Consider the following 27,053-nt stretch of genomic DNA (forward strand, 5'->3'; position numbering starts at 1 on the left):
AAACTTTTAGGAAATTATTAGATATTAGTTTATAAATGTGGAATTGTGGAATTATTAGATCGTTGACACGTCGTACAAAAAATTAAAGCTTATCATTTATCAAAGCTCCCATGATAGTGTTTTTCTCAGATTTTTCATAGTTATTTATTTTTTAAAAAATTAGTCATGAGTGACATTCCAGCTAATACAGGGAACGAAGAATCAAGTACTTCCAATAAACAATCAACTTCTGAAGAACATGTTAAGAATGACGAATCTACGGAGCATTTAGAAGAATCGGCAACGAAAATAGCTAATGCTTGGCGATACCACCGGTAATTAAATTGCATACTCGAATATTAACAATAAAATTAACGATTTAAGCTGAAACTGGTTTACAATATCTTTATATTAGTAAAACGCGGGAAGAAGAGGGAAAAATCTTATCTGCCAATTCCAGAGACATGATTATCAAAAGCAATAGTTCATGTCTTCATTTGCCTGGGCAAACTTGCCCTGTCTGGTCTCAATGGGAAGAACTGCTCAATGCCGTAGAAGAACATTTACGTCGTAAAGAATTACGTGAAGAACCTCCAAGCACTAGTCAAAAATTTGAACTTGCTATGACCGTGGTAGAACGTATTGCAAAAGTACTTGTTGAACTTTACTGTTTTTTATTATTCTTACAAAACGTGCTGACGCAGGAATTATGATGTAAAATTTTGACCATCAATGTGGTTTTTTTGATTAGTGTCAAAAGTTTATTCAATATCTATGACCTTTTCTTTTTACTATCTGATTGTCTCGATATTCAAGGGGTCTAGTTCTGTCAAGAATCATCTCTGGCTCATCCTGGACACAGAACACTGGTTGGAAATATGTGATGAGAAGCATCGATATGGATCAAACCTAAAGGTTCGTTTGTTAATAATCATTATTAATGAATTTTTATTTTAATATTTTTTTTTAAGAAGAAAAATTAATTAAAATATTATCAATATTTAGGTTTACCATGATTACTGGCTCAAGACATCATCACCAGAAAATTTTTTCGAATGGTTAGATAATGGTTCAGGTAAAACTTTGGATTTGGAAGCTAGACCACGTAGATTATTGGACAGTCAACTAGTAAAGTATCTTACATCAAAAGAACGTGCAGAACACGAAGTAATTTTTAAGGATGGATTGCTCATCTATGCACAAAGCGGGAAGCCAGTACATACCAATCCACCGGATCCCGATTCCGTAGCCCCGGCAGATAGTACACAAAATTTATCTATACCAAATACAACTGAACCTCGTTCATTATCACCCGCACCTAGTTCTCAAGGAAGTTTAAATGAAGAAATTGAAGACCCAACTTCAACTGGACCGACACGACGGGAAAGTACCGAAATTGGGCCTAGACGTGAAAAATGGATTTATGTCACAGACTGTAGTGGAAAATTTTATGTAGGCCAAAAAACAAAAGGTCATTTTCATCATTCATCATTTCTTGCAGGAGGGGCTATCTGTGCAGCCGGAGGAATTAAGGTTCGAGAAGGTAAACTTCTTGAAATTAATCCAAATAGTGGACATTATAAGCCAGCACAACATCATTTCAAAGCACTTGTCGATCGATTAGTCGGCGAGGGAATTGATATTAGTGACGTAAAAGTAACCTATCCAAATGAAAATCTTGAGAAGAGATTAATGGCCAAATACAAATTTAAACGTTTAGCAATGTTTAGTATGGTTTATGAAGAACTTATGCGAGATGCTAGCAATACAATTAATCAAAAGATTGATTTTATGGATCGTCACGTTTCTATTTTCAAAAGAAATGTGACAGAAACCATTAATTCTTGTAAGGAATCCATTAAAGATTGGATACGACGAATTATGCCAGGCGACGATGATATGGCAGAAAATCATATACCTGATAATGATCAACAAAATGGCCTTCATTAAAATTATTACACATTTTTTATAATTTTATATCCTTTATATATTTTTTTTAAAGATGAGTATTTAATTATCATAATTAAGTTTAAATTTATTTGGTGAACAAATTATAATTTATGTGATGGAATGGAAATAAATTTATTAATTATTAGAATCTCGTAATCAAGTACAGTAATGATATCATTAATAATATAAATAACAATGTATCAATCATTATATCATTATTCAAATAATAAATAAACCTCAAATTGACATAAATTTTAAGTTTTAAATTGTGTTTTAATGTTTTTATATTCTTGAAATACAGTACATATATTAAAAAATGAAGTATATTAAATTTTAAAACATTATCCTGTTCAAAAGTAATTACTCCAACTATTTCATGGAACAATTTTAATCGCAATTTGTATCGAAAATCTCAAGAAACAAGGATCTTATTATATCCAAGAAGAACGAGTTGAAAATAAGATACTTTATATGATGAACCTTTAAAAAGAATTAACTATTATATTCATAAATAAAATGAAATTAAAAAATGGTAAAAATGGAGAAACCGATGGTAAGAATCAATAAAAATTATTAATATATAATAAAGATACTTTAAAACACGGAAACAAAAAGGATATATTAATTGAATAACCTTCGGATAAAATCAAAGAGTAACGCAGATTCCATATATCCTTTCTTGGACTGATTTGGAACCTTTCTTATCACAAAGCTCTTTGAAAGATGAAATCAATCACTTTGATGAAGACCTTTTTGATTTTCTTTTCGGAAAAGATGATATTGCCCATTAAGAATGAATGTAACACACAAGCCATCGTTGATTATAAGGAACGTGGATTATTATTCATGCGACCAATCGATCTACAATTATTGGATAAATTATTTCTATTAACAAACGACCATTTATTACATTTATTTCTCTAAAGCTCATTGAATTCTTTTCAAAAAAAAAAAAACCAAGTAAATTTATCACATGTGAATATATTTATTACGAATTATTAATGATGTATAACAAATAACGATCTACTTTATGTATATGTCGTAAAATACACAAAATTTCCTCTAAACAGATGTCGATATTTTTTATCAATTAGTAATTTCATCAACCAATTAAATTTTTTATAAATAACAAGAACGAACTAAACCTAAAAAGGTTAAGTTTACTTATAGATTACAGGCATTGAGAAAAAAAAATTTAATTAATTTTAGGGACATCCCGCATAAATACATGAGAAATTAAAACAGTATAAAAAAAAAAGAACCGAGTCAATATTCCCAGTCAATAAAAAAAAATTTTTTTTACACACACATATATATGTACACATATATATAATAAAAAGTTACCGAGTCAAATTTTTTTTATGTACCCAGTCTTAAAAAAAGGAACCGAGCTAAAATATTCCTGAGTCAAAAAAAAAAAAAAAAAATTTTTTTTATGATCATTGATAACCATCATAGTATTAAAGTTTCTTGTGATGATGAACATGAATTGATGCCTATTTATAACTTGAACCGGCATGAGCTCTGTGATAGATTTTATCTCGGATTGCGCTAATAAATACTTGCTTGGCAAGGCTTAAAAACATTTCTATACAAAGTTAGTAAATAAATATATAAGAGATCAGCTTATTGGTATGTTTATCATAATAGGGAAATATGGCTTTTTATTTTAAAAGAAAAACGTGCGATGTGCGCTTTACGGCAATGAGTGTCGACTTGGAAAAATACTTTAGATTTTGTGCTTGAGGCTTTGTTGTACTTCTTATTCCGTAATTTAATATTTTTTTTTTTTTTTTTTTTTTAAAAAAAAAAAAAAATTAGCTACATTTTTTTAAAATAAATGTGTTCATCTTTTTATTCATAATCATTTTTTTAGATTAATAGATGTTTATGAAAGTATGTCATCTGTGGGGTAAGTCATCCCTTTAATAGTTTAGTAAATCTTCCTTTACGAATGATTTCAATAAACAAGAAGTGTAACAGGTTTTTTCTGCTGAATGCCGATTGAATGAAAATAGCGGGAAGTTGTGGGGGAAATATTTCAAAGCAGTCATGTGACGTCAACAAAAAGTGACATTCAGTGATCGTGATATTTTGGTCACACAAGAAAAGATAAAAACTCTTCGGAAGGAAAAGAAAAAAAAATTTTAATTAGATTAAGCATCTTCAGCCCATCCTTTAAAACTTGACTACTAAAAAGAAGAAAGAATGGGTGGATGATTCACAAGACAAAATGACAGGTTTTTTATGGGATTGATGAACAAATAACCTATTTTCGGAAGAATTTCTTATGCTAAACCAAATAAAGATTAGATTGAAATTCCTCATAAATAAATTAAATTTCCTTTACCGCGGATCATTATTACACATAAACATTAAATATTAAATATTGTTCCTTATCATTTGAAATTCCAAAACTCACGAATACTTTTGTTGGTTAAGTAAATTGACATCAACTCACACGATGATTTGGTACACAAACAAATAAAAAAATTTCTCTTAAAAAAAAAAAAAAGAACAATCCATCCAAATAGATCTAATTATTTACGATTATGTCACTCAATTATTCTATTTTTAATTCTATGTGCCGCAGTAATCAATTTTTTACCTCCGCACTGATTTACATGCAACTATAGAACTATGATTATAGTTTGATAAGTTTGATAATTGGTTGTGCTTGTGGCCTGATTTACCCTGAGATTATTCTTTTTCTTCTATTTCTTCTACGATAGCATGTGATCAATGCCATGTGGCACATTCAAACTATATCGAGAATAGTAATATGATATTTTGGAAATAATTATTGTAAACAATCATGCCAATGTGCGAGAATTTTACACCACCAGATATTTGGTAATCTAAAAAAAAACAATTATATGAGAACAAATAGTCGATGATTGAAAGATTTTTATCTTTCAATAAATGTTATTTTTATTACTTTCAGGAATGTTTCTTTTTTTTTCTTTCTTCCTCCCCTTTTTTCCTTTTATTCCGATAATTCATTCATCAACAATTCAAATGCTCGTCATCAACTTTGTCATCCATGACATAAAGAAGTTACATTAGTTACTATTATTGAAGAATGAATTGTTTGTTTTTCAAAAAAAAAAAAAAAAAGACAAAAAAAAAAGACAAAAAGGTTTTAAGGGATGAAACCTCATAAATGTAAATGTATAGATTACAATTCCGTTCGGGTTATCAGCTTGTTTTTGGAAGTTTGATTGCCGGAGGGACCAACCAATGAACCCCAATTTTGTGTTACCTAATTAGAATTGATGTATTACAGAGATTTACTTCTTAATTTACCTTTGCCCACTTTTTCACCTTTTTTTTTTTTTAAGAAAAAAAAATAATAATATAAAATAAAATTTAATTTACGAGTCTAACCATAATATATATTACTAGCTTAATTAAATAGATTGTTTGAAGTATAATATAAAATAAAAATAGGTTTGAATGAAGTATCGACATTGCGCATCACGCAGAGGTGCTAATAAATGTCTTATCGATATCCATCAACTTATTTATTCAGTCGGAGACTTAACAATATCAAACAATGCAGTCTAAACAACTCAGTAACAAAAAACAGCACAGATCAGCGAAGTAATAAAAAAAAAATTTTTTTCTTTTAAAACGTTCCATAAACTGCATAATATAAAAAAAGACTAATTTTTTTTTACTCGGTGCTGACTCGGAAATTTTTTTTACAATCTGCTGTGTTCATTTGAATAGTTATACATCTTTCCTTTTGTAGTCTAGTTGATTTAAATGACGTAAACAAATTTCGTTTTGTGCCATTAGAGTTCTGTGGTTCCCTAGTTTTGATCAAATTTTTTTTTCAATTTAGTCCACTACTTTGCTTATTTTTACTTTTTGCACCCCCCAAAAACTTTCTTTTGCCCACACTTGCTTCTTTTGAAAAAAGGAAAACCAAACTTTAACTGTTCCTTTTGTTGTTGTTGATCCTAAAATTTACTACTCTCTTCGTTCGTCCGTCGGGACAAAAAAAAAAAATATATACATATATTTTATTTAGTTAATCTACAGTAAGTACCCCTTTGCATGGAAATTTGTCAGCGCTATTACTTTTTTTCACCATCCTCAATCTATGGTTCCTCTCCATTAATCTTTTATAAAAAATAAGTACTAAGAATTATTAAAACAACAAACAAGTTTGTTTTAAAACTATTCGTCATAAATTTCCTTATAAATATATTAATATATTAATAAAACTCGTTATTTTTATTTTGAACATTATCTTTATTGACCTTAAAGATTATTTATTTTTATTTTTATTTTTATTTTTTATTTTTCTAAATTCTGTTAACCTTGTCTTTATTACCACACAAAGTACTCTCCATCAGTAAGAAAAGAGTGGAAGAAGAAGGCTTCTTCTTTATAACGTATCTAGTAATTTGAGAAGATGTCGAACATTTATAGCCATAGACAGCTTGTACCAGGTGGTGGAGCTGGGTCAAATCGTGTTAATGAGCTTATTGATGCTCTAAAACAAGAATTTGATAACCTTCAGCAAGAAGCTGCGATGTATAAAATGCAACGTGATGACCTTGAACATAAAGGTGAGATAATGTTAAATTAGAAATTACATCAACATAACTTTATATTTTATTCAAATAGATTGAAGTATTGGAATGGAATTTATTCATGAGATTAAATATCAGATATTGTTAATTTACGCTCTGGGAATTTAAAAGGAGGATGTAATCTTTCAACAATCTTCCTCCTTTTCGGACCTTAATAATGCACGATTTATCAATTTTGCGCTAAATTAAAAAAACTCTGTTTATAATCGGATGTGATGACGTATTAAAGATGATCTGTACAACCAACAAACATTAATTAACAATTACCATAATAGTTTCTTACATTAATAAAATTTTATTCATGGATGTTTTTATTTTTATTATGACAATAGAAGTTTATTCGAACATATCTAAATATGTTGTTATGTCTATTGTTATAATATTTTCATGAGATTGGAATATATTTATTTATACATATATTTTTTATTTTTTATCAATTATCACTATTTCTTGATCGCTGTCCAAAATGATTCAAATTGCTTATTTATTCTATCTCTAATATTTTTAGTGCAGCAACAAACTGATGAGGTTAATCTTATCCGCCAAGGATTATATGATTTACAAGCCACACAGAAAAATATGAAAGTTCAGTGAGTATAAAAATTTTGAAATTGTTGTAAACTAATTATCTTTTTTTTTTGACAGTTTTATGCTAATGAATTGATTACCGACCAATCTCTACCCGTAATTCTAAATATTTGAACTCGCCCCGAATATGACGCCAGATATGATAATGAAATACGCGCTCTTCAGCGTGATATGGATCCACAGAGAATTCATCATTCTTCTAGTTCTCATGCTGCACCACCACCATCACATCCCCAACCACCACCGCCAACTATCGGTCAAGGTCAAAACAATATATTTGGTGCGATTATGAGCGGTGGAGGCGGCGGGAATCAGGTTCTTGTCGCTCCACCTCAAATGATGGATCAACCTCCGCCAGGTGGGCAGTCGGGTCATCCAGGCGGTTATCCCGGTCCAAACGGTCCACCACAAAGTGTTCCTCAGTCTGGCGGTAGTTCCGCACAATCTCCTTATTTGAATGGTAGTGGTCCAGCACCTTTATCACAGCAGCAACATGGACCTAAACGACAGCGAATGGAAGACGGTCCGCCACAGAATATGGGACTTCCACCTAATTCTCAACAACCTCCTTCAAGTTTGTATAATAGTAACGGAATGCCACCACAAGGTCCACCAGGTCAACAATCACTAAGTCAAGGCGGATATATGAATGTCGGTCAAAGTAGTAAACCTGTTAGCAAGATGCCCAAGGTAAATAATTTTCAGAATTTTATTTTCATTGTAATTTATTTTTATTATATCCAACAAATTTTTTATTGTATGATTTGTTTTGAAATTTATGACTTATATAGCCGATGAATTCAATATCGCAGATTCCTCAGAATATTTCCGAAGGACCTCAAAGTTCTGGAGTTCCTCCTACTGGTAATGCACCACCATCTTCTGGTCCTCAATCAAATAAACGTAAAAACAATCCTAATATGGGCGCTCAATTACCGCCCGGTAATCGTACACCTATTAAACAAGGTCCTCTCAGTAGCGCTCAATCTGGACTAGGCGACATGGATCCCGAAAATGTTCCCGCACAGCTAAAAAAGGAAGGCAGCGATTGGTTCGCAATGTACGTTTCTACTTTATAAATTTATTGTTTATTTAAATGGACTTAGCAAAAAGTAAATTCATTCTCACGTGACTTTTTGAACTATATTTATTTAGCTTCAACCCTAAAGTGCAACGCGTACTTGATGTCGAGTTATTCCACACGTTAGATCATAATAGGTAGATTGCCCTTTTTTTTGTTTTGAGTTTCTTATTGCAAAATCGAATTAAATTTACACAGTTACTAATATTTTATACATTTTTTTTTTTAAGTGTCGTTTGCTGTGTAAAATTTAGTGGCGATGGAAAATATCTTGCTACGGGCTGTAATAGAATCGCACAGATTTATGATGTTCATAACGGTCAAAAAATTTGGTAATTCACTTTTATTTTTTTTTTTTCAAAAAAATTTTCATTTATTCCAAATCTGTCATATATATATATAATTTTTTTTTAATAGTGTTTTGGATGACACAAGTGTTGATAAAACTGGTGATTTATACATCCGAAGTGTTTGCTTTAGTCCTGACGGAAAACATTTGGCAACTGGTGCTGAAGACAAACAAATAAGAGTAAGTATATTGACTATTTGATTTGATTGCTCCTACATCCCTGCATTGAGTAAGTAATTTTAAACATCAATGATTACTAATTATCAATTTTAACAGATCTGGGACATTCGTAGTCAAACTATCAGTAAATTATTTCCTGGTCATGAACAAGATATATACTCACTTGATTTTTCACGTGATGGCCGTTTCATTGTTTCTGGGTCAGGTGATAAAACAGCCAGAGTATGGGATATGGTATCCGGGGAACTACTGTATAAACTTGCAATTGATGAACCCAGTCAAAAAGATGCCGGTGTTACCAGTGTCGCCATAAGCCCCGATGCTCTTTATGTTGCTGCAGGTTCATTAGACAAAATAGTGCGTGTATGGGACACACGAACAGGAATTCTTCTTGAAAGATTAGAAGGTCATAAAGATAGTGTTTATTCTGTAGCATTCTCACCCGATGGTAAGACATTGGTATCCGGTAGTTTAGATAAGACTCTAAAATTGTGGGATATGAGCCATTGTGGAAGAAATAACAGTAGTCAAAAGAACCAGGCAAAAACAACGCTTAATGGACACAAGGTATCTTTATTTATTTTTCTATTAGATACTTATTTATATTGAAACTTGGTTAATTGATTTTAATTTGTTATTTAAGGATTTCGTACTATCAGTAGCAGTTTCACCTGATGGACGTTGGGTAGTATCTGGATCAAAGGATCGAGGAGTACAGTTCTGGGATCCTATCACAGCTCAAACACAATTTATGTTACAAGGACATAAAAATTCAGGTTGGTTTATAGATTAATTTATTTTAATTTATCGTATTGGATTTTGAAAGTATTTATTATTAAATTGTTTCGTTATTTTAAAGTGATTTCGGTAGCTTTAAGTCCAACGGGCAAACTTTTCGCCACTGGCTCTGGCGATTGTCGAGCAAGACTATGGCGGTATTATGATGAAATGTAGCTACGATAATGTTATTTTAAAGACAGAATTTCTAAATACACATAATAGTTTTTATAAATAGCAAATACTCATAATTTTATTATATTTTTCTTTTGTTAAATATTTGCTTTCTTTATGCATAATCGTTTTTTTTTTGATTGTTACATTTATTTTTGGTATTGTTTATGTAGGAAAAAAGTGCAGTGAAGAAGAATAGTATAATATATAAATGGTTTAAAATTTTTAAAAAGCTGGTACTGTTTAATCATTACTTTGCTTTGAATGTTTTTATAATTTTTTTATTGTCATTATTTCGATTTTACCTTCAAAGTATTTATGTATGAAAAGACGGGAAATCTTTTTTTGTGTAGATTGTTTTTCTTTCTCTTCAAAATGAAAATTTTTAGTGATTTAAGCAGATTTGGTTGTTTCTCATTTTATGGTAGATTTTTTTATATTTTCTTCCCTTTTTCAACTTACCTTTTTTTTTTGTACAAATGAATTTTTTTTCTGAATTTCTTATTTTTTGCTTTTATAATATACTTCTGAAAATCTGTTAAAAATAATTTATAATTGTACCAGTATTATCATTTAAATGGAAATTTTATGATTTTTGTATAGAAAATTATTATTTTTTTTCTAAAAAATAAATTTTTAATTAAGACTATTAAAATTTAATTATTATTCTTTTTTTAGTTATATATAATATAACAAATACAAAGTTTAATTAATAAATCGCAAAAATAAAAATATAAAAAGTCCATAAGTTATGGTTCAGCTAATTCTTCACCACTTAAAGGTGATAATTCATCAACTTCTACTTCCCCATTTCCATTATGATTGTCCAAAACATCAAGAGTAGCATCATCATAGTCACCATCATTTTCATTATTTATTTTTGATTGTGAAGAAATTTTTTCTTCTGATGTTGTTGATATAGACATTTTAGAAATTGAATTTGTTTCATTTATAATATTTTTTGTTTCTGAGGGTGATTTTTCTATTGGTACAATTGATTTTTCAGATATTATTCCATCATTAACAATTGCATTTGATGCTTCAGTTGGTATTCCATCATTAACATCTACATTTGATGTTTCAATATTATCAGACCCTTGACTTTGCACATCATTGATATTTTCATTTGATGTCTCTGTTGGCATTATAGTCTCTATTGTCAATAAATCCGATTGTTTGGGTAAAGGTATAGGTTCCGGATCCGGTATTACACCACCCAATTCTTCAACTAATTCATTAAATTTTCCATCTTTACCATACCATTCTTCTAAATTTATTATTCTTGAAGGATCTTTAACTTCTCCCATAACAATAGCATCAGCAAATCTCCATCCATTTGTATATCCATCATTAAACATTTCTAAAGGTTTTTTATATTTCTCCCAATTGATTTCATCATCAGATCTTAAATTTAAAAATTCATACCCACGTAATTTTTTTAAACCATCATTATTATTATCACTATCTACAAAAGTTTCACATCCTTTAAACATAGGTACATATTTTGTAAAACATCTTTCTATAGCTAAATCTTCTTGTAAATAATTATTTTTTATATTACTATTTTTAATTATAGTTGCTAAACAATATGGTAAATGTGGACCTATCATAGTTAATAAATTTTTATTTATTATATAACCTGATCCTTTAAAACAAAATTTTTTTGTAGTTTCATGATCTAAATTTGGACTTCCTATTAATTTAGGTAAAAAATTATTTTCAGTATTATTTAATGTTGATAATAATTCAATTAATTTTGGTAATCTAACAAATGTCTTATCTGTGATTTTTAATATATAATTATAATGATCTAAATGATTTTCGTATAAATAATGAAGTGCCTATAAAATTAATTACAAAAATATTAAAAATAAAATAAAATAAAAAATAATAAATATTCAAAAAATTATTTACCTTTGTTAACTTTTGAAATTCTTTTTGTTCATCACTTAATTGATTTTGTTCTTTAAATATCATAGTTTCTTGAAGTATTTCTTTTAATAAATCTTTTAATTCCTTTTCTAATCCTTTTTTGTTATCATTAATGCTAACATCTTCTGTTACATCATTATTATTAACAATATTTTCAAATCCTTCTTTATCAACTTTATTTATTTCATCATCATTATAAGGTATATTTGGCCAACCAAATTTTTTAAATGTATCTTCAGGAGTAGCAAACCATAGATCTACACTTAATGATTTATTTTGTTTAGCTATTTTACCCCAAGTATCTATTATGGTTTTACTAAATGTATCTAATGAGGTACTTGATGAAGTAAGAATTAAAATTGCCAACTGTTTCGGATAATTATCTGTGAACGTGGAAAATATTGGAGGTAACGGTTTTGTTTGCTGTTGTTGTGATTCTTTTGTATGTCTATATTCATAGACACAAAGAAAGAGGATTAGTTAAAACTAAAAGAGAAAATGACTTTTCGATGGATAAAAACGAATTTAATTTTAAAATTTAAAATAAGCTTTTTACCCAGTGACAGCTGGAGTTTCTTCAAACGGTACATGATTACGTTTTGAAAGTTGCAATCGAATTATTATAATAAATATTACTAACAACATAAAACTAAGATAACCCCATTTCCTTCTCACAAAGTGAGGGGGGAATAATATAGTTCTCCAACGTCCATGACGAAAAGTTGTAGGTGGTATTGGGGATGTATTAGGAGAAACGATAGTAAGTGGTAATAAATTATAATTGGATGTTGAACGTAGTGAAGCAATTGAAGTTCTAATACGTAACAGAAGTGGGTTTATTGGAGGAGATCTATGTTTTTCTTCCATAATTGTATTTCAAATCCTTAAACGTAATAAAATAAAAAAAAAATTAAAAAAAGTTCTAAATAAAAAGCCTTGTTTTTTTTTATTTAACAAAAACTTTCTACGGTTTTTACACGTTACTGTATATTTTTATTTTTTTAAAAAAATATGCATAATTTTTTGCATTGCATAACTGCATAAATTTCTGCTACTTTTTTGGATATGAATGTTGAATGTAAATAAACTAATTTAGATAATAGTTATACTCGCGTAAGGCGCATAAATATGATAAGGTACACAAATTTAAAAAACCAATCAGTTTTTATCATTTAACCCACTTTCGATTTGAGTATCAAAGTTATTGAATTAATTATACAGTAGTTAATAAAATAGGTTTAAAAACAAAAGAATTAATTCTTAAAATAAATTTAAGAAATTGAAAGATACATTTATTTTATTCATTTTTTTTTTTTACTACGGGACTTTTTCTTTCATATACCCTTCATTATAAATTTTCGAATATAAAATAATCGACAACTTAATAGTCATACGATATTGTTTGTATATTTGTACACAGATTGTGCAATTGTGCATGATTCTCGAAAACCACCTGATCACATATAGAACATTCCCTATTTTTATCCTTTACAAAGGGAAACTTATATATTCAAACGACCAGAAGAAAAACATCCGGGTAAAGTAGGATATATATTAGTCATAACACAGACCAATTACTTTAAAGGGATAGGATCGGATTTATTACTGCGATTAGGCTATTAGGAAAATTCGAATACGGAAAACGTTACTGTGGGGTAAGGAGTATTAGTAATTTTAATAATAACAATTTCGTAAATTTCATCATTTCAATCATTGTGACCTAAGGTACAAAAGCACAAAAGTGGCTGATAATCAAATTGGGGCTGGTGATAAGAATTGGTAGACCGAACAATTCTGTTACAATAGTCATAAGATTTTCAACTAAACTGCACAAGATTTTTCAAATAAAAAAAAGAAGGGCTGATCGAATATCATTAATATATTATTTTGGGGTTTATATTAACCTTATTTAGCAATCAAATGACATAATTTATATGCTAATATAATATTGTTCGGTTCTATTTTCCCGAAGTTTTATTATATAAATATCGAAGGATTGTTTAAATATAAACCCAAAAACAAATTTCAATTTTTAATACACAAATCGATCCTCAACTACCAAAATCCAATATTCGAACTATTCCAACATACTTTAAATAAATCAAATATTTAAATATACATTTAAACTTTAAATTTTATTGTAAATAATAATAAATGCTTATCAAGAAAGAAATAAAATACGGATATTCCGCAGGTAATATGTCTTTTTTTTTTAAAAAAAAAAAAATTTTATAAATTTTTTATTTTCTAACTAAAATATTATTTTTTTTTTTAGAAACTGCAGGAACTACGGGAAAAAGTCGATTAGTTAAACCATCGAATCTAACAAAAATCCGTCTTACACCTACAAATTCAAAATTCTTATTTTATGGTACAAGACACGATATATTAAAATGGATGTCTTTACACTCAGAATTATTGATAGTATATGATCCAATAGCCGATGATGATGATGAACTAGCATTATCACCACCACCTTCACCACTTAATTCTTCTCCCATGTTTATCGCATCTCCCACATCTCCCACATCTCCCATATCTCCCATGTTTCCTTCGTCTCCCTCATCAATGACACACTCTTTATCTTCTGATTCAACTCTTTCAACCAATACTATCACTATAAGTGAAAAACCACACGATATTGTATTCGATTTATTCACAATTCCGATCAAAACTTCAGAAATATTATCAGAAGAAGCAACTTTTAATAGACCATTAAATATTGCATTAAAATGTATTCCCTGGATAGAAGTTATGTTAGAAATTCGCCCTGCCGATGAACTTAAAGATTCTAAATTATATCCTATACATAGAGTAATATTACCTTCTGGATCATCTTTATCAGAAATTTCTAAAGCTTTGGAAAAAAGTTGGAAAAGTCTTATTCCAGATTCAACGGCTTTTGGTCCTGATTGTTTTATTAGAAATAGTGAATTAATATATCCTCAAAATAAAACTAAATCAGATTCTCATGATTTTAAACCTAAAGAAATAACTTCCGAAGAAGAAGAATTTTATAAATCAAATGGATTTATGGCCGGAATAGCTAAACGAGTTCCAACCGTGGATTTATGGCTTCGTCAAAAACAAACTTCCGGTGCTATACCTCCTGGTGTATTAACTCCTTACATAATTGATGAAGTTTTGGAAGATTTAAATGAAGAAACAAAAAAGGACGATGAAAAAGTTCCTGAAGACAAAAAAAAGGAAGCAGAATTAGATAAAGAATTGTCAAGACCTGATTTACCAAGATACGAAAATGTTTTTGGTGACGTTTTATTAGAGAAGGGAAATTGATGATAAATAGGAGAAATGATGATAGAAATGTATAAATGAGGGGAAGTAATAATAGAAATATATAAAAGAAAAAAAAAGTTTGAAAAAAAATTGTAATTAATTATATAAAATCCATTTGTATTTAAATATCATTCATTAATTTATTATAAAAAATATATAGTCTAATTTTTATATAAACTAATAAAAAATCACATAATTTATAGTCATCACTTTAATTAACAACTCGCATTAACAAGTGAATAATGATTTTTCGTAGTATTTCCTAGAAATGTTTAATCATCGACATAAAGGAAATAAAGTCATATATCGCCTTATAGTCGTTATCATAGAACTCTAAAGTTCTTTTTGCATGTGTTGAAGATGTTTTGCATTACGCACAGACGCGATATACCAGGTCGGTTATATACCAGGTCGGTTCAGAGGTTTGTTATAGATTGTAGTAATTCATTCCAGATTTCAATTCCATTAAATTAAGATTTACCCATGATCTAGTGTGTTGAGAATCCGATATATCGAACTTTATACTAAGTTTTATTTTTTCTTCTCATACTTTATTGCAATGAACTAAAGAAAGTCTGAATCAAGACTCTTGTAGCAATTGTATAGCAATTGCTCCGTAACTCCATTTTTAAATGACCGGGTACCATTCCTGGTGTAATGGCTAATTTTGGCATGTACCGAACAAAAAAAAATACACAAGGACTGGAGTCTCTAGACAAATCTCGTAACATTACAATGACTGCAGATTTTATAAAATCCCGTGTCTTACTTATATCATTCATGGAATAATATTTTAACCGATCATTATTTGTTCAATTTCGATGTTTAGTTAATTGACTCTTTCATTAACAGTAGGATACGTAGTGCCATTGTTGAATGAAAATAAAAGGTAATTAGGTAACCTGATTTGATGTGCAGCAATCCGCAATATGCATTTTTTACCATATATGTTTAATACAAAACCTACAATGGTTTAGAATTTTTTTACGATTAAGTGTTTTTATATTTGGAATTCATTTTAAATATGGTTTCTTTGTTCATTTAAGAAACCAAATTAGTTCTAATTAACTACGAGATTTACTAAAGGATTCTTCAAAAATTCGTCTATTGATCTCCCATAATTAGATTTGATGATTATAAGATATATTTTTAGGAAATTCTTGTAATTAATGAATGTATCATAATTTAAAATTCGACTACGTAATAGATTGATAACGATTTCTGAAACAAAGAAATTATGTATTATTTAAAATTCTTATAATGATGTTTTTATTTATTTAAAGAAATTCATAATTAATACGAACTAGAGTAATTTTTTTTTTTCCGAGAAAAAAAAACAAAAAACAAATATTTTTTTTAAAACAAAATCAAATTAAATTAAATTATTATGGACGCACAACAATTCATCAATGAAAAATACCCAACAAAAGAAGAAAGAATTAATGAAACGAAATTAATTATAAATAAACAAAATCTTGAAGGATATTTGGATTTATCAGATTTTGTTAATTTGGAATTATTAAATTGTTGTGATAATCAATTAATCGATTTAAATATTAGTAATAATAAGAAATTAATTGATATTGATTGTTCACAAAATAAATTAAATCAATTAGATACAAGTAATTGTAAAAATATAAATATTATTAACGTTCATTATAATCAACTTAATAAGATCCCTATTTTAAAGAGTAAAAATTTAGAATATTTAAATTTACTTGATAATAAAATTTCTTCTTCAAATTTAAATTGTTTTTCTTCTTTTATTAATCTTAAACAATTATTTATAGGTAATACTGATCAAGAAAGAATTGATCAAGGAATTTATAATCAATTTTATGGTAGTTTGGAACCTTTAAAAGGTTTAATTAAATTAGAAAATTTAAGTATTAATAATACTGATATAGATTCTGGTTTAGAATATTTATCTTATAATATTAAAAATTTAAGATGTTTGGCTGATAAAAGATTAGATGCTAAAGTTAAAATAATTTATAATCAACTTGAAACTTTTGCTATTGATGATATTGATGCTTGGCAAGGTAGATATAATTTAAGAGGATGGAAAAAAAATTGGGAATTAACTAAAGAAATGGAAGAATTAACTAAAGAAATAACATTAAGTGAAGAAGAAGAAAGTTCTGATGTTCAAAATCGTTTAACAGAATTAGAAAAAGAAGAAAGTAATTTAGTAATTAAAAAAGATGAATTGGAAACAAAAAAAATTAAATTAGAACAAAATGTAAAAATTTTACAACAACAAATTTATAATTTAAATATTAATTTAGAAGAAATGAATATTGTTTATCAAAAAACAAAACAAGAATTAGAAGAAAAAGAAAATGAATTAAAATCCATTACTGCTGAGCAATTAATGGAAAAAGGAATATTAGAAAGAGAAGCAAATATTTTAAAAGAAGATTTATTAAATAAAGAAAAAGTTAAAAAAGAATTAGAAGAAAAATTAAAAGAAACTAATGATGATTTAAAAAATAAGGAAGAAGAATCTAAAGATTTACATAATCAATTAGTTAAAATCAATAAATCAATTATTGAAATTGAAACTAAAAAAAAGGAATTAAATTCTCTTAAAGATGAATTAAATAATCAATTATATAAAGCTAAATCTAGTACAGCTTCTTTAAGAAAAAAAATGAATGATTTAATGGAAATATTAAAATTTAAAAGTAAAGAATTACAGGGTCAATTAATGAAGGCTAAACAAACACAAAATAAACTTGAACAAACTGAAAAAAATAAAAATATTCTTCAAAAAGAAAAAGATGAATTAGAAAAACTTTTAGAAAATCTTAAACAAGATGAACAAAATTCTCAAAATAAACTTATTAACCTTAGTAATCAATTAAAAAATAAGGAGGATTTTATTAACAAACTTCAACAACAAAGTGAACAACGAATTAAAGAATTAAAAAATCAATTAGATGAATTAACTAAAAAAAATGAAAAAGCTTTTCAAAAAGAAAACGATCTTTTAAAGAAACTTCAAAAAAATAAACAAAATTCTCAAATTCTTAAAAATCAATTGAAAAATAAGGAAACTTCACTTATTAAATTTCAACAACAAAGTAAACAACAAATTGATAAATTAAAAGAACAATTGGATGAAGAAACTAGAAAAAGTAAGGAGACTTTTCAAAAAGAAAAGGATCTTTTACAAAAACTTCAGGAAAATGAAAAGAATTTTCAAAATCACTTAAAAGATAAAGAAATTTCTATTAATAAATTTCAACAACAAAGTAAGCAACAAATTGATGAATTAAAAAGAAAATTAGATGAGGAGACTAGAAAAAATGAAATGGCTCTTCAAAAAGAAAAGGATCTTTTAGAAAAGTTACAAGAAAATGAGCAAAAATCTCAATATAAACTTGCAGGTCTTGAAAGTCAGTTAAAAGAAAAAGATTCTTCTATTAATAAGCTTCAACAAAAATTTGATGATTTAAAAGAACAATTAAATAAATTTCAAATGCAAGCTAAAAAAACTAGTCTAAAAGAATTACGGGATACTCTTAAAAGTAATCTTGGTAGAAGAGGAAAGATCTTACTGGAGAATCTTTTAAAAGAGCAAAGGAATATCATTTTAACTAATAATAGTTCTGCTTTCAAAAGATTGGAAGAAATTAAACGGGATTTAAGTGTTGATTTAATGTTAGAGGAGGATATTTCCAATCTTCAATCTCTTTTAAATTTGCAAACGGAAATAATTCAGTTAGAGATGCAACTGCCGAATCAATAACGAAACTAAATATATTACATTATTTGGCTGAATAGTGAACCGGCAAATGTGATTACAATATTATAATCCAATATTAAAGTACTATCAAAAAACTTGAATCATTTTTCAGCGATGGAAATGTCGATCATTCGTGTAAAATAAAATAATTCATGGATATCGGATCCTAACGTTAGCTTTCTAGACAAAGGTTCATACTTTTTAATTGAAATAATGAAAAAAATACTTTAAATGGTTTAATTTAATCAAAACTTAAATTAGAATTAGAGAAAAGAGAAACTAAGTATTAGTGAGTAGAAACTTAGAGAGTTTTATCGATCAGAGAATGAGTTTAGGACAAGCTGATCTTGAATACTTTTGCTAAATAAAGAACATTCTCAATAATTTTGGTAACATGAGATATTAATTAAGGATCTCCTTCCTATTATATTTTGTTAGGCAAAAAATGAACCGATTACGGAAAATTGTGGTTTTTGTACTTAATTCCTTGCGTTTTATGTGTAGTTTTTATGAGCCAGAAATATTTCTAATTAATTTTTGGATAACAATTATTAATTCGTAAGCTCGATATCATGCAGTTTCTAAATTTGATCTACAAGGAAATTAATTAATTTCCGTTTTCCGGTTTACGGGTATTTGGGCATTTCGTAATACTATCGTAATATACCCTTATTAAGGGAAAAAAAAAATTGTCGGGTGTTATGAATAGTTTATGTGTCCTTATATAGCTAACTAAGAAACGCGTAAATTGCATAAGTTTTTTTTTTAGGTATAGAATATTACCGTATCTATTTATATTTTTTCACTAATTCGAAATTTTTTTTTCTCTTCGTTCCTTTTTTTCTGTAAGATAAATTTTCTCTTTTCTTTGAGAAAATTCTATCGATTATAATAAACTCTCGGACAAAATATTCGGATGTTGATTCTCCTATAAAATTCTCTCCTTTTTCGAACTATCTTTCATTTTCTTTCATTTCTCTTTTTTCCCTTTTCCTCCTCCAACTCTAATTACATTTTATTTTTCTTTTTTCTTTTTTTTTTGAGTGTAATATTGTGTTGTAATATTATAAAACTTTGGGAATAAATATTGTGGTCGCGAATTTCTTTTTGTGAGATACTAATAATTTTGTAAATAGTTATTTTTGGAGTGTCGTTTCGGTAGGTGAATAAGGTGTAGCACATATTACATTTTAAAAATGCCGCCTATACGTATTAAGAAATTTTCAAATGAAATTACGTAAGTTTTATTCTCGAAATTTTTATTTTTATTTGTTCTTTACACACGTTTTAACCACTTTGTTATTTATTGTAGTAAAGGTATAGCGCGCGATAATAATGTACATATGCTTTATCATATACATCGTAGACAAGAAGATTTTAATAACAATCATAAAATAAACCCAACTTCAGTCCCCTCAATTCCGACAGTATCATTGCCACATGGTTCAATATCTTTAACTTTGGTTACTACTTCTACTATTAATGCTACGCCTGCTGCTGGTACTGATATTGATACTGCTACACCTATTGCTAGCGCTACTGATACCGATACTGAAGCTACTGCTACAGATATTGGTGATCTATTACCTACTGATCCATCAACTCCAAAAATACCAAAAATACCATTTCCATCAATACCACCTTCTATTACCACTCCGATAACATCAGATATTCCTACTACTGCTACTCCGATACAAACACAAAATCCTTTATCTTCTTCCTTTTCAATAACATCGACAACAACAGCAACAACAACAACAACATCTCCATTTCAGCCAATACCAAGCTCAGGTTCACCAAATGACACAAAATCAAATAATTTACATGTGTGGATGTTTTCAATATTGGCAGTTGCGATATTAATTATGATCTTAACAGTCTTAGCTTTAATATATAAAAAAAGAAAAGGAAAAAGAAATACTTTACATAGCATAAATGCTGGAGATATAACTGACAAGGATAAAGAAAATAGTTCAAAGTCTAATTCATTAACTTCTTCGATTAATAGCATTTCTTCTTCATTCAAAATAAAAAAAGGAAAAATTGTACCCGGAGATATTCATGTTAGTAGTCCTCCTGTACCAAGTATAGTTGAGGAAAAACCTCACATGCCAACATTAAAACGTACTCAAACAACTGTGTCTGCATTTCAAGAATTGGTTGATTTAACCGATGATGAACATTTTAACCTAAGAAAATCTACTAGTTCCGGTATATATACGATTGCTTCTCGCCTTAGTAGTACTCCAACCTATGTTAATTATGATGCAGAAGAAGGTTCTTCAAGTAATGTTACAAACGTAATTCCTTTAAATCAAGAGCGTATTGATACTATAATACCTCACTCAAATGCAGATAGTGGTGGTGGTGGTCTCACAAGAACTTTTGCTTCCGCAACAATCCCATTTGACACTAGTAATAATGAAGATAATAATAATCAATAATCTAATGACAACAATAATATTTCAACCAAAAGTATTATACATTCACTTTAGCGTATATAATAATTACACTCATCATATTATCCTAATCTTAATTGTAAATTTACTTCACTATAGACATTTCACAGAAAAATATCATAGAGAACTTTTTTCGGGAGAATTTTCCGATAAATTAATAGCATTACTTTTTATTTATTTATTTAATAACTTAATTCCAAATCCCCTCATTTAATCTACATCACAATTATCACTCATCACAAAGAAACAACACTTTCTACAACTTTTTCATGTAATTACAAAAAATCCTCGGTTGGAATCATTGTGGGTGGTTTGTTATTTTCATTCGATATTTGTTCCGAGAGTTTAATAAACATATTGGAATGTCTGGATTACATTCTATAAAATTTTGTTACTTTTTATTCTGTGAACTTTTTACATTTAATCTCAAAAGTAATTATTAATAAAAATTAAATGATAAATAAAAACTATTAACTTATTTTTTATTAGCAAGACCAGATCGAAAATATGCGATATCTCCATCTTCAAAAACATATTCTTTACCCTTTGTCAAATATTTTCCCGCTGATTTAACCGCTGCTTCGTTACCAAGTTCTTTTAAGTCATCAAATTTCATAACTTCTGCTAAAATAAATGATTTCTCAAAATCGGTATGAATAACTCCTGCTGCCTTTGGTGCCTTCGTGTGTTTCTAATAAAAATTTTTTTTTTTTTAAAAGAAAAAAAAATTCATTTTTAAATTGCTTAAACCACTTTTAATTAATCTCAAATGTATCATGATTAAATAAATACCCTAATTGTCCAAGCTCTGACTTCATCCGGCCCACAAGTGAAAAAATACATAAGCTGTAATGCTTGATATCCTGCTACTATGATTCTTGGAAATGAAGATTGAGCATCTTTTTCAGCCAAAAATGCATCCTTTTCTTCTTTTGTAGGAAGAACCGAATGTTGATATTCAAATCCCGCACTGAAAGGAAGTATTAAGTCTCCCGGATTATTTTCATCAACCCATGTCTTTATCTTTGGTAACCTAAAATAGAAACCTTTATATTATTATATGATCTTTCTTTTAACGTCGTCTATCCGCATTTTATTCACCATTTGTTCTTTTTCCTAATGAAATCTTTTTCGCTCAAATTAACTAAATAAATTACGGGCTTTGCGGTAAGTAATTGCAAGGCATTGATAATATCTACCTAAAGCAGGAAAAATGTGTACATAAATATGTTATACATAAATATTGTAATCAATACATTAAGAAATAATGATTTTTGATAATTACTTCTTTGTTGTTCCAGTCCCCTTTTCGAACATCCTTTTTGTCCTCTGCTACAAATTTCAGCACTTTTTGTGTAATGTCCTATATCGAATATTTAAAATTAACTTGTAATATAATACATAAAATTTCACGTATTCCATATATATAGCACTTACCAATTCTTCTTTCTTTGCCTTATCGGCCGTAGAACCACCTTTTCCTACGCGTGCCGTAATTTTTGACAATTCTTCTAATTTTTTAGTCAAAAATTCTTCATCTTTGAGACGAAGTTCGTTATGAATAATTTCAAGATCCCTAACAGGATCAAGTTCCCCTTCAACATGAATTACATCCTCCTCAGAGAAAGCTCCTTTTATCCATCATCATAACAAAAATTTTAATAGTTAAAGATGATAAATTTTTTCGTACAAACGTTAAAATTTAAGGTTGAAACAAAAAGGATACGGACAACATGGAAAATAGCATCTACAGCTCGAATATGACTCAAAAAGTTGTTACCCAATCCAGCTCCGGTGGATGCGCCTTTAACTAACCCAGCAATATCAATAACAGTAAGATAAGCTGGCACCTTTGAAAGTGGTTTATATGTTTCACACAACCAATCAAACCGGGAATCTGGTACAGCGACTCGAGATTCTTCTGGATCTATATATTTAAAATTGATTACATAACATTTAGATCGCATAACATTTGGATCGAATCCACGACTAAACTATAATGTGAAAGTTAAAAACTAACCAATTGTACAAAAAGGATAATTTTCTGCGGATGCCGCACTGTTTGTAATGGCATTAAAGAAAGTAGATTTCCTGTGATATAAAATTGAAAAATTGGATTAAAGCAAAACTTGTTCAATAAAGTTGACTGAAGTTTTCAAAATTAAATTTATATTATAAACAAAATAAAATTATTACATAAATATAAATAGTCATTGCTTTAACTTCTCGGAAACTTACCCAACATTAGGTAGCCCAACAACTCCGATCTTCAAGTTATTACTCGGTCTACCAAGTAAAATTCGTTCTTCTTTGACAACTTTTTTTGGTGGCATATTTTTTCTGTATAATGGTAAAGTATAAGAAAAAGAACGAGTCCAAAAGACCTGTAAAAAGTTTGACGAAATACTATTGATAGATAAAGATCTTTGAATTCGTAAATAATAAGAAATAACCAATAAAGGTCCTCGAGGTGCGAAGTTGAACATTCAAAAAAAAAAATGGGTTTTTTTTGTTAATCATCTCGTGATCGGGAATCGGCACAGTACCCTCTGGCCGGAATTATAGGTTCGGCCAGCATTAGTATAATGTGAGATAAAATAGGCAATTCAGTTAATTATAATCCAATTTTTTAATTCTGACAAGTATTATAATTAGTTTGGAAATATAGAATTAGTTTATATTAATAATTTTACTTAAAATTCATTAATTAGAATTAATTTTAAATTAATAATACAAATTAATCTATTAATAAGTATCTGTATTTAGTGTTATTATTATCTATGAATAAAATGTGATAAAACACATCTGAAGTATAAGAATATTGGAATGTTAAAAAAAACATGATATTTAATTTGGTATTTTTATAATAATTGATTCAAATTTAATCATTAGAATTTACAGTAGAGAAATCATCTAAAGAGGAATGAAAAAGAGAAACAGAGGAAAAGGAGGAGCATTATATATATAGTATTTAGTATATAGATATATATCCAGTATAAATATATTATCTCCAGCATAATTCACACCAATCTCTATCAGTCAATAATCACACTAATTAGCTAATATACAGGAATATAGGAACATTAGATATATATATAATATGAATTGATGATACTAAAGGAAAAATAAAAACTGTGATTAACTTTTTAATCAGCTAAAAACTCAAGCTCAAGCTGAACTAGAAGCGGTTAAAAATGCCAAAGAATTAATTATGGGATATCCATATTGATAGAAAAAGCTGATAGAAAACTTCAAAAATACTAAGAAGTGATAAGAAAATAAACTTTTTATGATATAGACTGTAAAAGCTGACAATCTTAAGCTTTGGGAATGTATTTATTTGAATTCTGTTATTTGATTATTTATTGTCCATTGGTCTGCTGAGTTGACTTTATTGGCTTCAATTACAATTCACTGAAAATATCAGTAAAAAAAAATTCACAAATATAAATTACTTATTTAGTTGTATTATCATGCAATCATAGAAAATAGAAAAACATTGATATAAGTGATTACATCAATAAAAGAATTAAATTGGCGTTTGGTCTGATGATATCATCTCTTTTTTTATATACTGTATATATAAAACATCATGATTATCTAATTTAAAAGCCAATTGCTTTTTCTAGTAAAATTTGATGTAAGAAATTTGATATGAGTAATTATAAAGGTTTGCAAAAAAATAATATAAATACTGCCTTTTCAGATTTTAAAAAAGGATATAGTAATTATATAAAATAAAGAGAGGATTCCATTTTTTCATAAATACATCATATTAATAAAAAATCAGTGTTTATATCATTTAACATACAATAACACTTATATCTGATTCTGATTACTTGCCTTACTTCAAATAGAACTTTAAAGAATAGTCCTTGATAAACTTTGATAGTTGATACTTTCAAAAGATGAATGGCTGTAATGTTAATAAAATTCAAGAATTTTTTACAAACACATAAATAATATATTGTTAAAGGATTCAGCAACTGATGAAGAAAAAAACTAAGTGAAATTATTAATCAATAAACAAAAGTAAGTAACTTTAAAATAAAGTTGAGGTAAAGAAATAAGTTATTTCTGCATTTTGTTAATCATCTTAATGGATTGAAATAAGTAAAAACCTATTACAGTTTTGCATTTTGTTAACAGTCTTAGCAAGGCTGAAATAAATAAGAGCTTGTCATGGGCTCATGGCTTTGCACTTTATTACAGTCAAACCTCTATATACTGATGAGGTTATTTTAAGGAAAAAATATTGGTATATTGAATTATCATCACACAATTACTATATATCATATTATAAATCACGTTTATTATTAGATTAGCGAACAGTTAGATTTTGATACTAATACTTCTAATTGGAAACAATATCAATACTTACAAGTAACATAATGCAGAGCAAATACCACCTGATTAAAGGTAGAGTGTATCATGTGATACTTCATATAGATTGATTAGTCAAATTCCTTATTACATAGTAATACTATTTTCTGTACAATATAAACTTTTGTAATACTTAACATAAATGGATAAAATTTATATCGTTAGAAAGCCACAATTTTGAACTTTTATTTTTTTAATTAAAAAAACTTCTTTTATAAAAAAAATCTTTAAAAAACACCTAATGAAGTTGTGACTAGACATATATGTTTTTGCGACTAGGCAATCTTGAATTTTATTGGTTGTTAGTATCAGTTGTATATTTAAAATGTAAACAAATGATCAGCAAACCTATAGTAAAATAATTTGCCATCCACTACATATAAAAAATGATTGACATATACTCTACTCTTAATGATCTAAAATAATTAAATTTTAGCAAAATAAACTGCAAAAGAATTCAGATTAAATCTTTTACTTGGGCCAACTTTATAGTGCTGGTCCAAATTAATACTAGTGTAGCTAAAATATCGGTACATCTTAATATATGTTATTATAAAAGGATCAAGAAAAAGTATTAGTATACGACTATACGTTACATTGCGAAATTATATACAATATCAATATAACGCAGTTTTTTATTATACATGAAACAAAACAATGAAAATTTATCGGTACAGGAAATTATCAGTACACTGGGGATCAGTACATAGAGGTTTGACTGTAATTGCCTTAGCGAGATTGAAATAAGTAAGGATAACACATTTCTGGCCACATAAATAATTTTCACGAAGGTGAAGTTTTATTGGAATACTAAGGTCTACTAATTCTGGAGGAGGAATTAGTTATGTACCTCCCTTAATAATCCAAGAAAACTTCCTCTCATTAAGTTACTTATACAGTTATACTTAATTGATATTAACCATCATTTTTTAAAAAAAAATTAATAAGGAACATACCAAAGTTGCCAATGTAATATGTGAATTCTAGAATCTATCCAAAAAAATAAACAAAAACATAATGATACAGGTGAAGAAGATGAAGTCATGAAGACGATTTGGCAAAAAAAGAAAAAATTCTTACATTCAAGAAACATGAAATTTTCAATCAAAGAAAGGGAAGTAAAACTTCGGACTTTTCCATGACAGAAAAGTTGGTTTTACATCTTAACAAGTGTAAGAAATATATTATTTATTACTGTAAATTTCAGTATTATATAAAATTGAATTTTGTTGTGTCCTTTAACCAGATGAACTGGTTTGAACAGTATATAACCTTTAATACAAGCCTTTGTAATAATTCCAAGAGGACTTTTAAAAAGAACTTCTTTAAGCTTTTAAACAATAATTATTTAAATAATCATCTACCTCGGAGTATTGATCATCAGCTCGGAAGAGCCACGAATTGTACGACAATCACCAGGTCTGTGCGGCATATTAATTTTCGCATATAACCAGAAAAACTAATGCACCCGGTCCCCCTAACCTCTGTTTTCCCCGAACAAACGCGTTAAAATTCTTGCTTAAATGCTTTGTTGCAACACAGGACCTAC

The 27,053-nt window shown here is 28.1% G+C and overlaps 7 protein-coding genes across 7 annotated transcripts; 5 read left to right on the forward strand and 2 right to left on the reverse strand.

Moving 5' to 3' along the window:
- The first annotated feature begins 61 nt into the window (after window positions 1–61).
- OCT59_018111 (uncharacterized protein) lies at window positions 62–2,741 on the forward strand. The gene is made up of 4 exons (XM_066148546.1): window positions 62–314; window positions 395–629; window positions 796–894; window positions 985–2,741. Exons 1-4 carry the CDS (start codon window positions 166–168, stop codon window positions 1,927–1,929), a joined length of 1,428 nt encoding a protein of 475 aa, XP_066004465.1. The 5' UTR covers window positions 62–165; the 3' UTR covers window positions 1,930–2,741.
- Window positions 2,742–5,485: 2,744 nt separating this feature from the next.
- OCT59_018112 (uncharacterized protein) lies at window positions 5,486–10,240 on the forward strand (the record flags this gene model as incomplete). Its single annotated transcript, XM_066148547.1, has 14 exons — window positions 5,486–5,532; window positions 5,684–5,739; window positions 5,966–5,975; window positions 6,281–6,292; window positions 6,370–6,509; window positions 7,042–7,123; window positions 7,259–7,811; window positions 7,913–8,181; window positions 8,277–8,339; window positions 8,433–8,534; window positions 8,620–8,731; window positions 8,828–9,298; window positions 9,375–9,507; window positions 9,591–10,240. 14 exons carry the CDS (start codon window positions 5,486–5,488, stop codon window positions 9,683–9,685), a joined length of 2,145 nt encoding a protein of 714 aa, XP_066004466.1. The 3' UTR covers window positions 9,686–10,240.
- Window positions 10,241–10,312: 72 nt separating this feature from the next.
- Window positions 10,313–12,481, reverse strand: OCT59_018113 (uncharacterized protein; the record flags this gene model as incomplete). Its single annotated transcript, XM_025318010.2, has 3 exons — window positions 10,313–11,523; window positions 11,597–12,062; window positions 12,171–12,481. 3 exons carry the CDS (start codon window positions 12,479–12,481, stop codon window positions 10,432–10,434), a joined length of 1,869 nt encoding a protein of 622 aa, XP_025177164.1. The 3' UTR covers window positions 10,313–10,431.
- Window positions 12,482–13,768: 1,287 nt separating this feature from the next.
- Window positions 13,769–15,126, forward strand: OCT59_018114 (uncharacterized protein; the record flags this gene model as incomplete). Its single annotated transcript, XM_025318009.2, has 2 exons — window positions 13,769–13,808; window positions 13,890–15,126. 2 exons carry the CDS (start codon window positions 13,769–13,771, stop codon window positions 14,909–14,911), a joined length of 1,062 nt encoding a protein of 353 aa, XP_025177163.1. The 3' UTR covers window positions 14,912–15,126.
- Window positions 15,127–16,298: 1,172 nt separating this feature from the next.
- On the forward strand, window positions 16,299–18,665 carry OCT59_018115 (uncharacterized protein; the record flags this gene model as incomplete). The annotated part of the gene is made up of 1 exon (XM_066148548.1): window positions 16,299–18,665. The coding sequence occupies one exon, from the start codon at window positions 16,299–16,301 to the stop codon at window positions 18,663–18,665; it is 2,367 nt and encodes a 788-aa protein (XP_066004467.1).
- Window positions 18,666–19,701: 1,036 nt separating this feature from the next.
- Window positions 19,702–21,507, forward strand: OCT59_018116 (uncharacterized protein). The gene is made up of 2 exons (XM_025310906.2): window positions 19,702–19,899; window positions 19,975–21,507. The coding sequence occupies exons 1-2, from the start codon at window positions 19,859–19,861 to the stop codon at window positions 21,104–21,106; spliced, it is 1,173 nt and encodes a 390-aa protein (XP_025177161.1). The 5' UTR covers window positions 19,702–19,858; the 3' UTR covers window positions 21,107–21,507.
- Window positions 21,256–23,601, reverse strand: OCT59_018117 (uncharacterized protein). Its single transcript, XM_025318008.2, has 8 exons — window positions 23,360–23,601; window positions 23,142–23,212; window positions 22,848–23,048; window positions 22,559–22,752; window positions 22,407–22,484; window positions 22,223–22,320; window positions 21,914–22,154; window positions 21,256–21,812 (listed from the first exon to the last, which is right to left on the reverse strand). The coding sequence occupies exons 1-8, from the start codon at window positions 23,452–23,454 to the stop codon at window positions 21,597–21,599; spliced, it is 1,194 nt and encodes a 397-aa protein (XP_025177160.1). The 5' UTR covers window positions 23,455–23,601; the 3' UTR covers window positions 21,256–21,596.
- Between the last annotated feature and the right edge of the window lie 3,452 nt (window positions 23,602–27,053).

The sequence above is a fragment of the Rhizophagus irregularis genome, chromosome 27 (assembly GCF_026210795.1).
Source record: "Rhizophagus irregularis chromosome 27, complete sequence".
Classification (NCBI taxonomy): Eukaryota; Fungi; Glomeromycota; class Glomeromycetes; order Glomerales; family Glomeraceae; genus Rhizophagus; species Rhizophagus irregularis.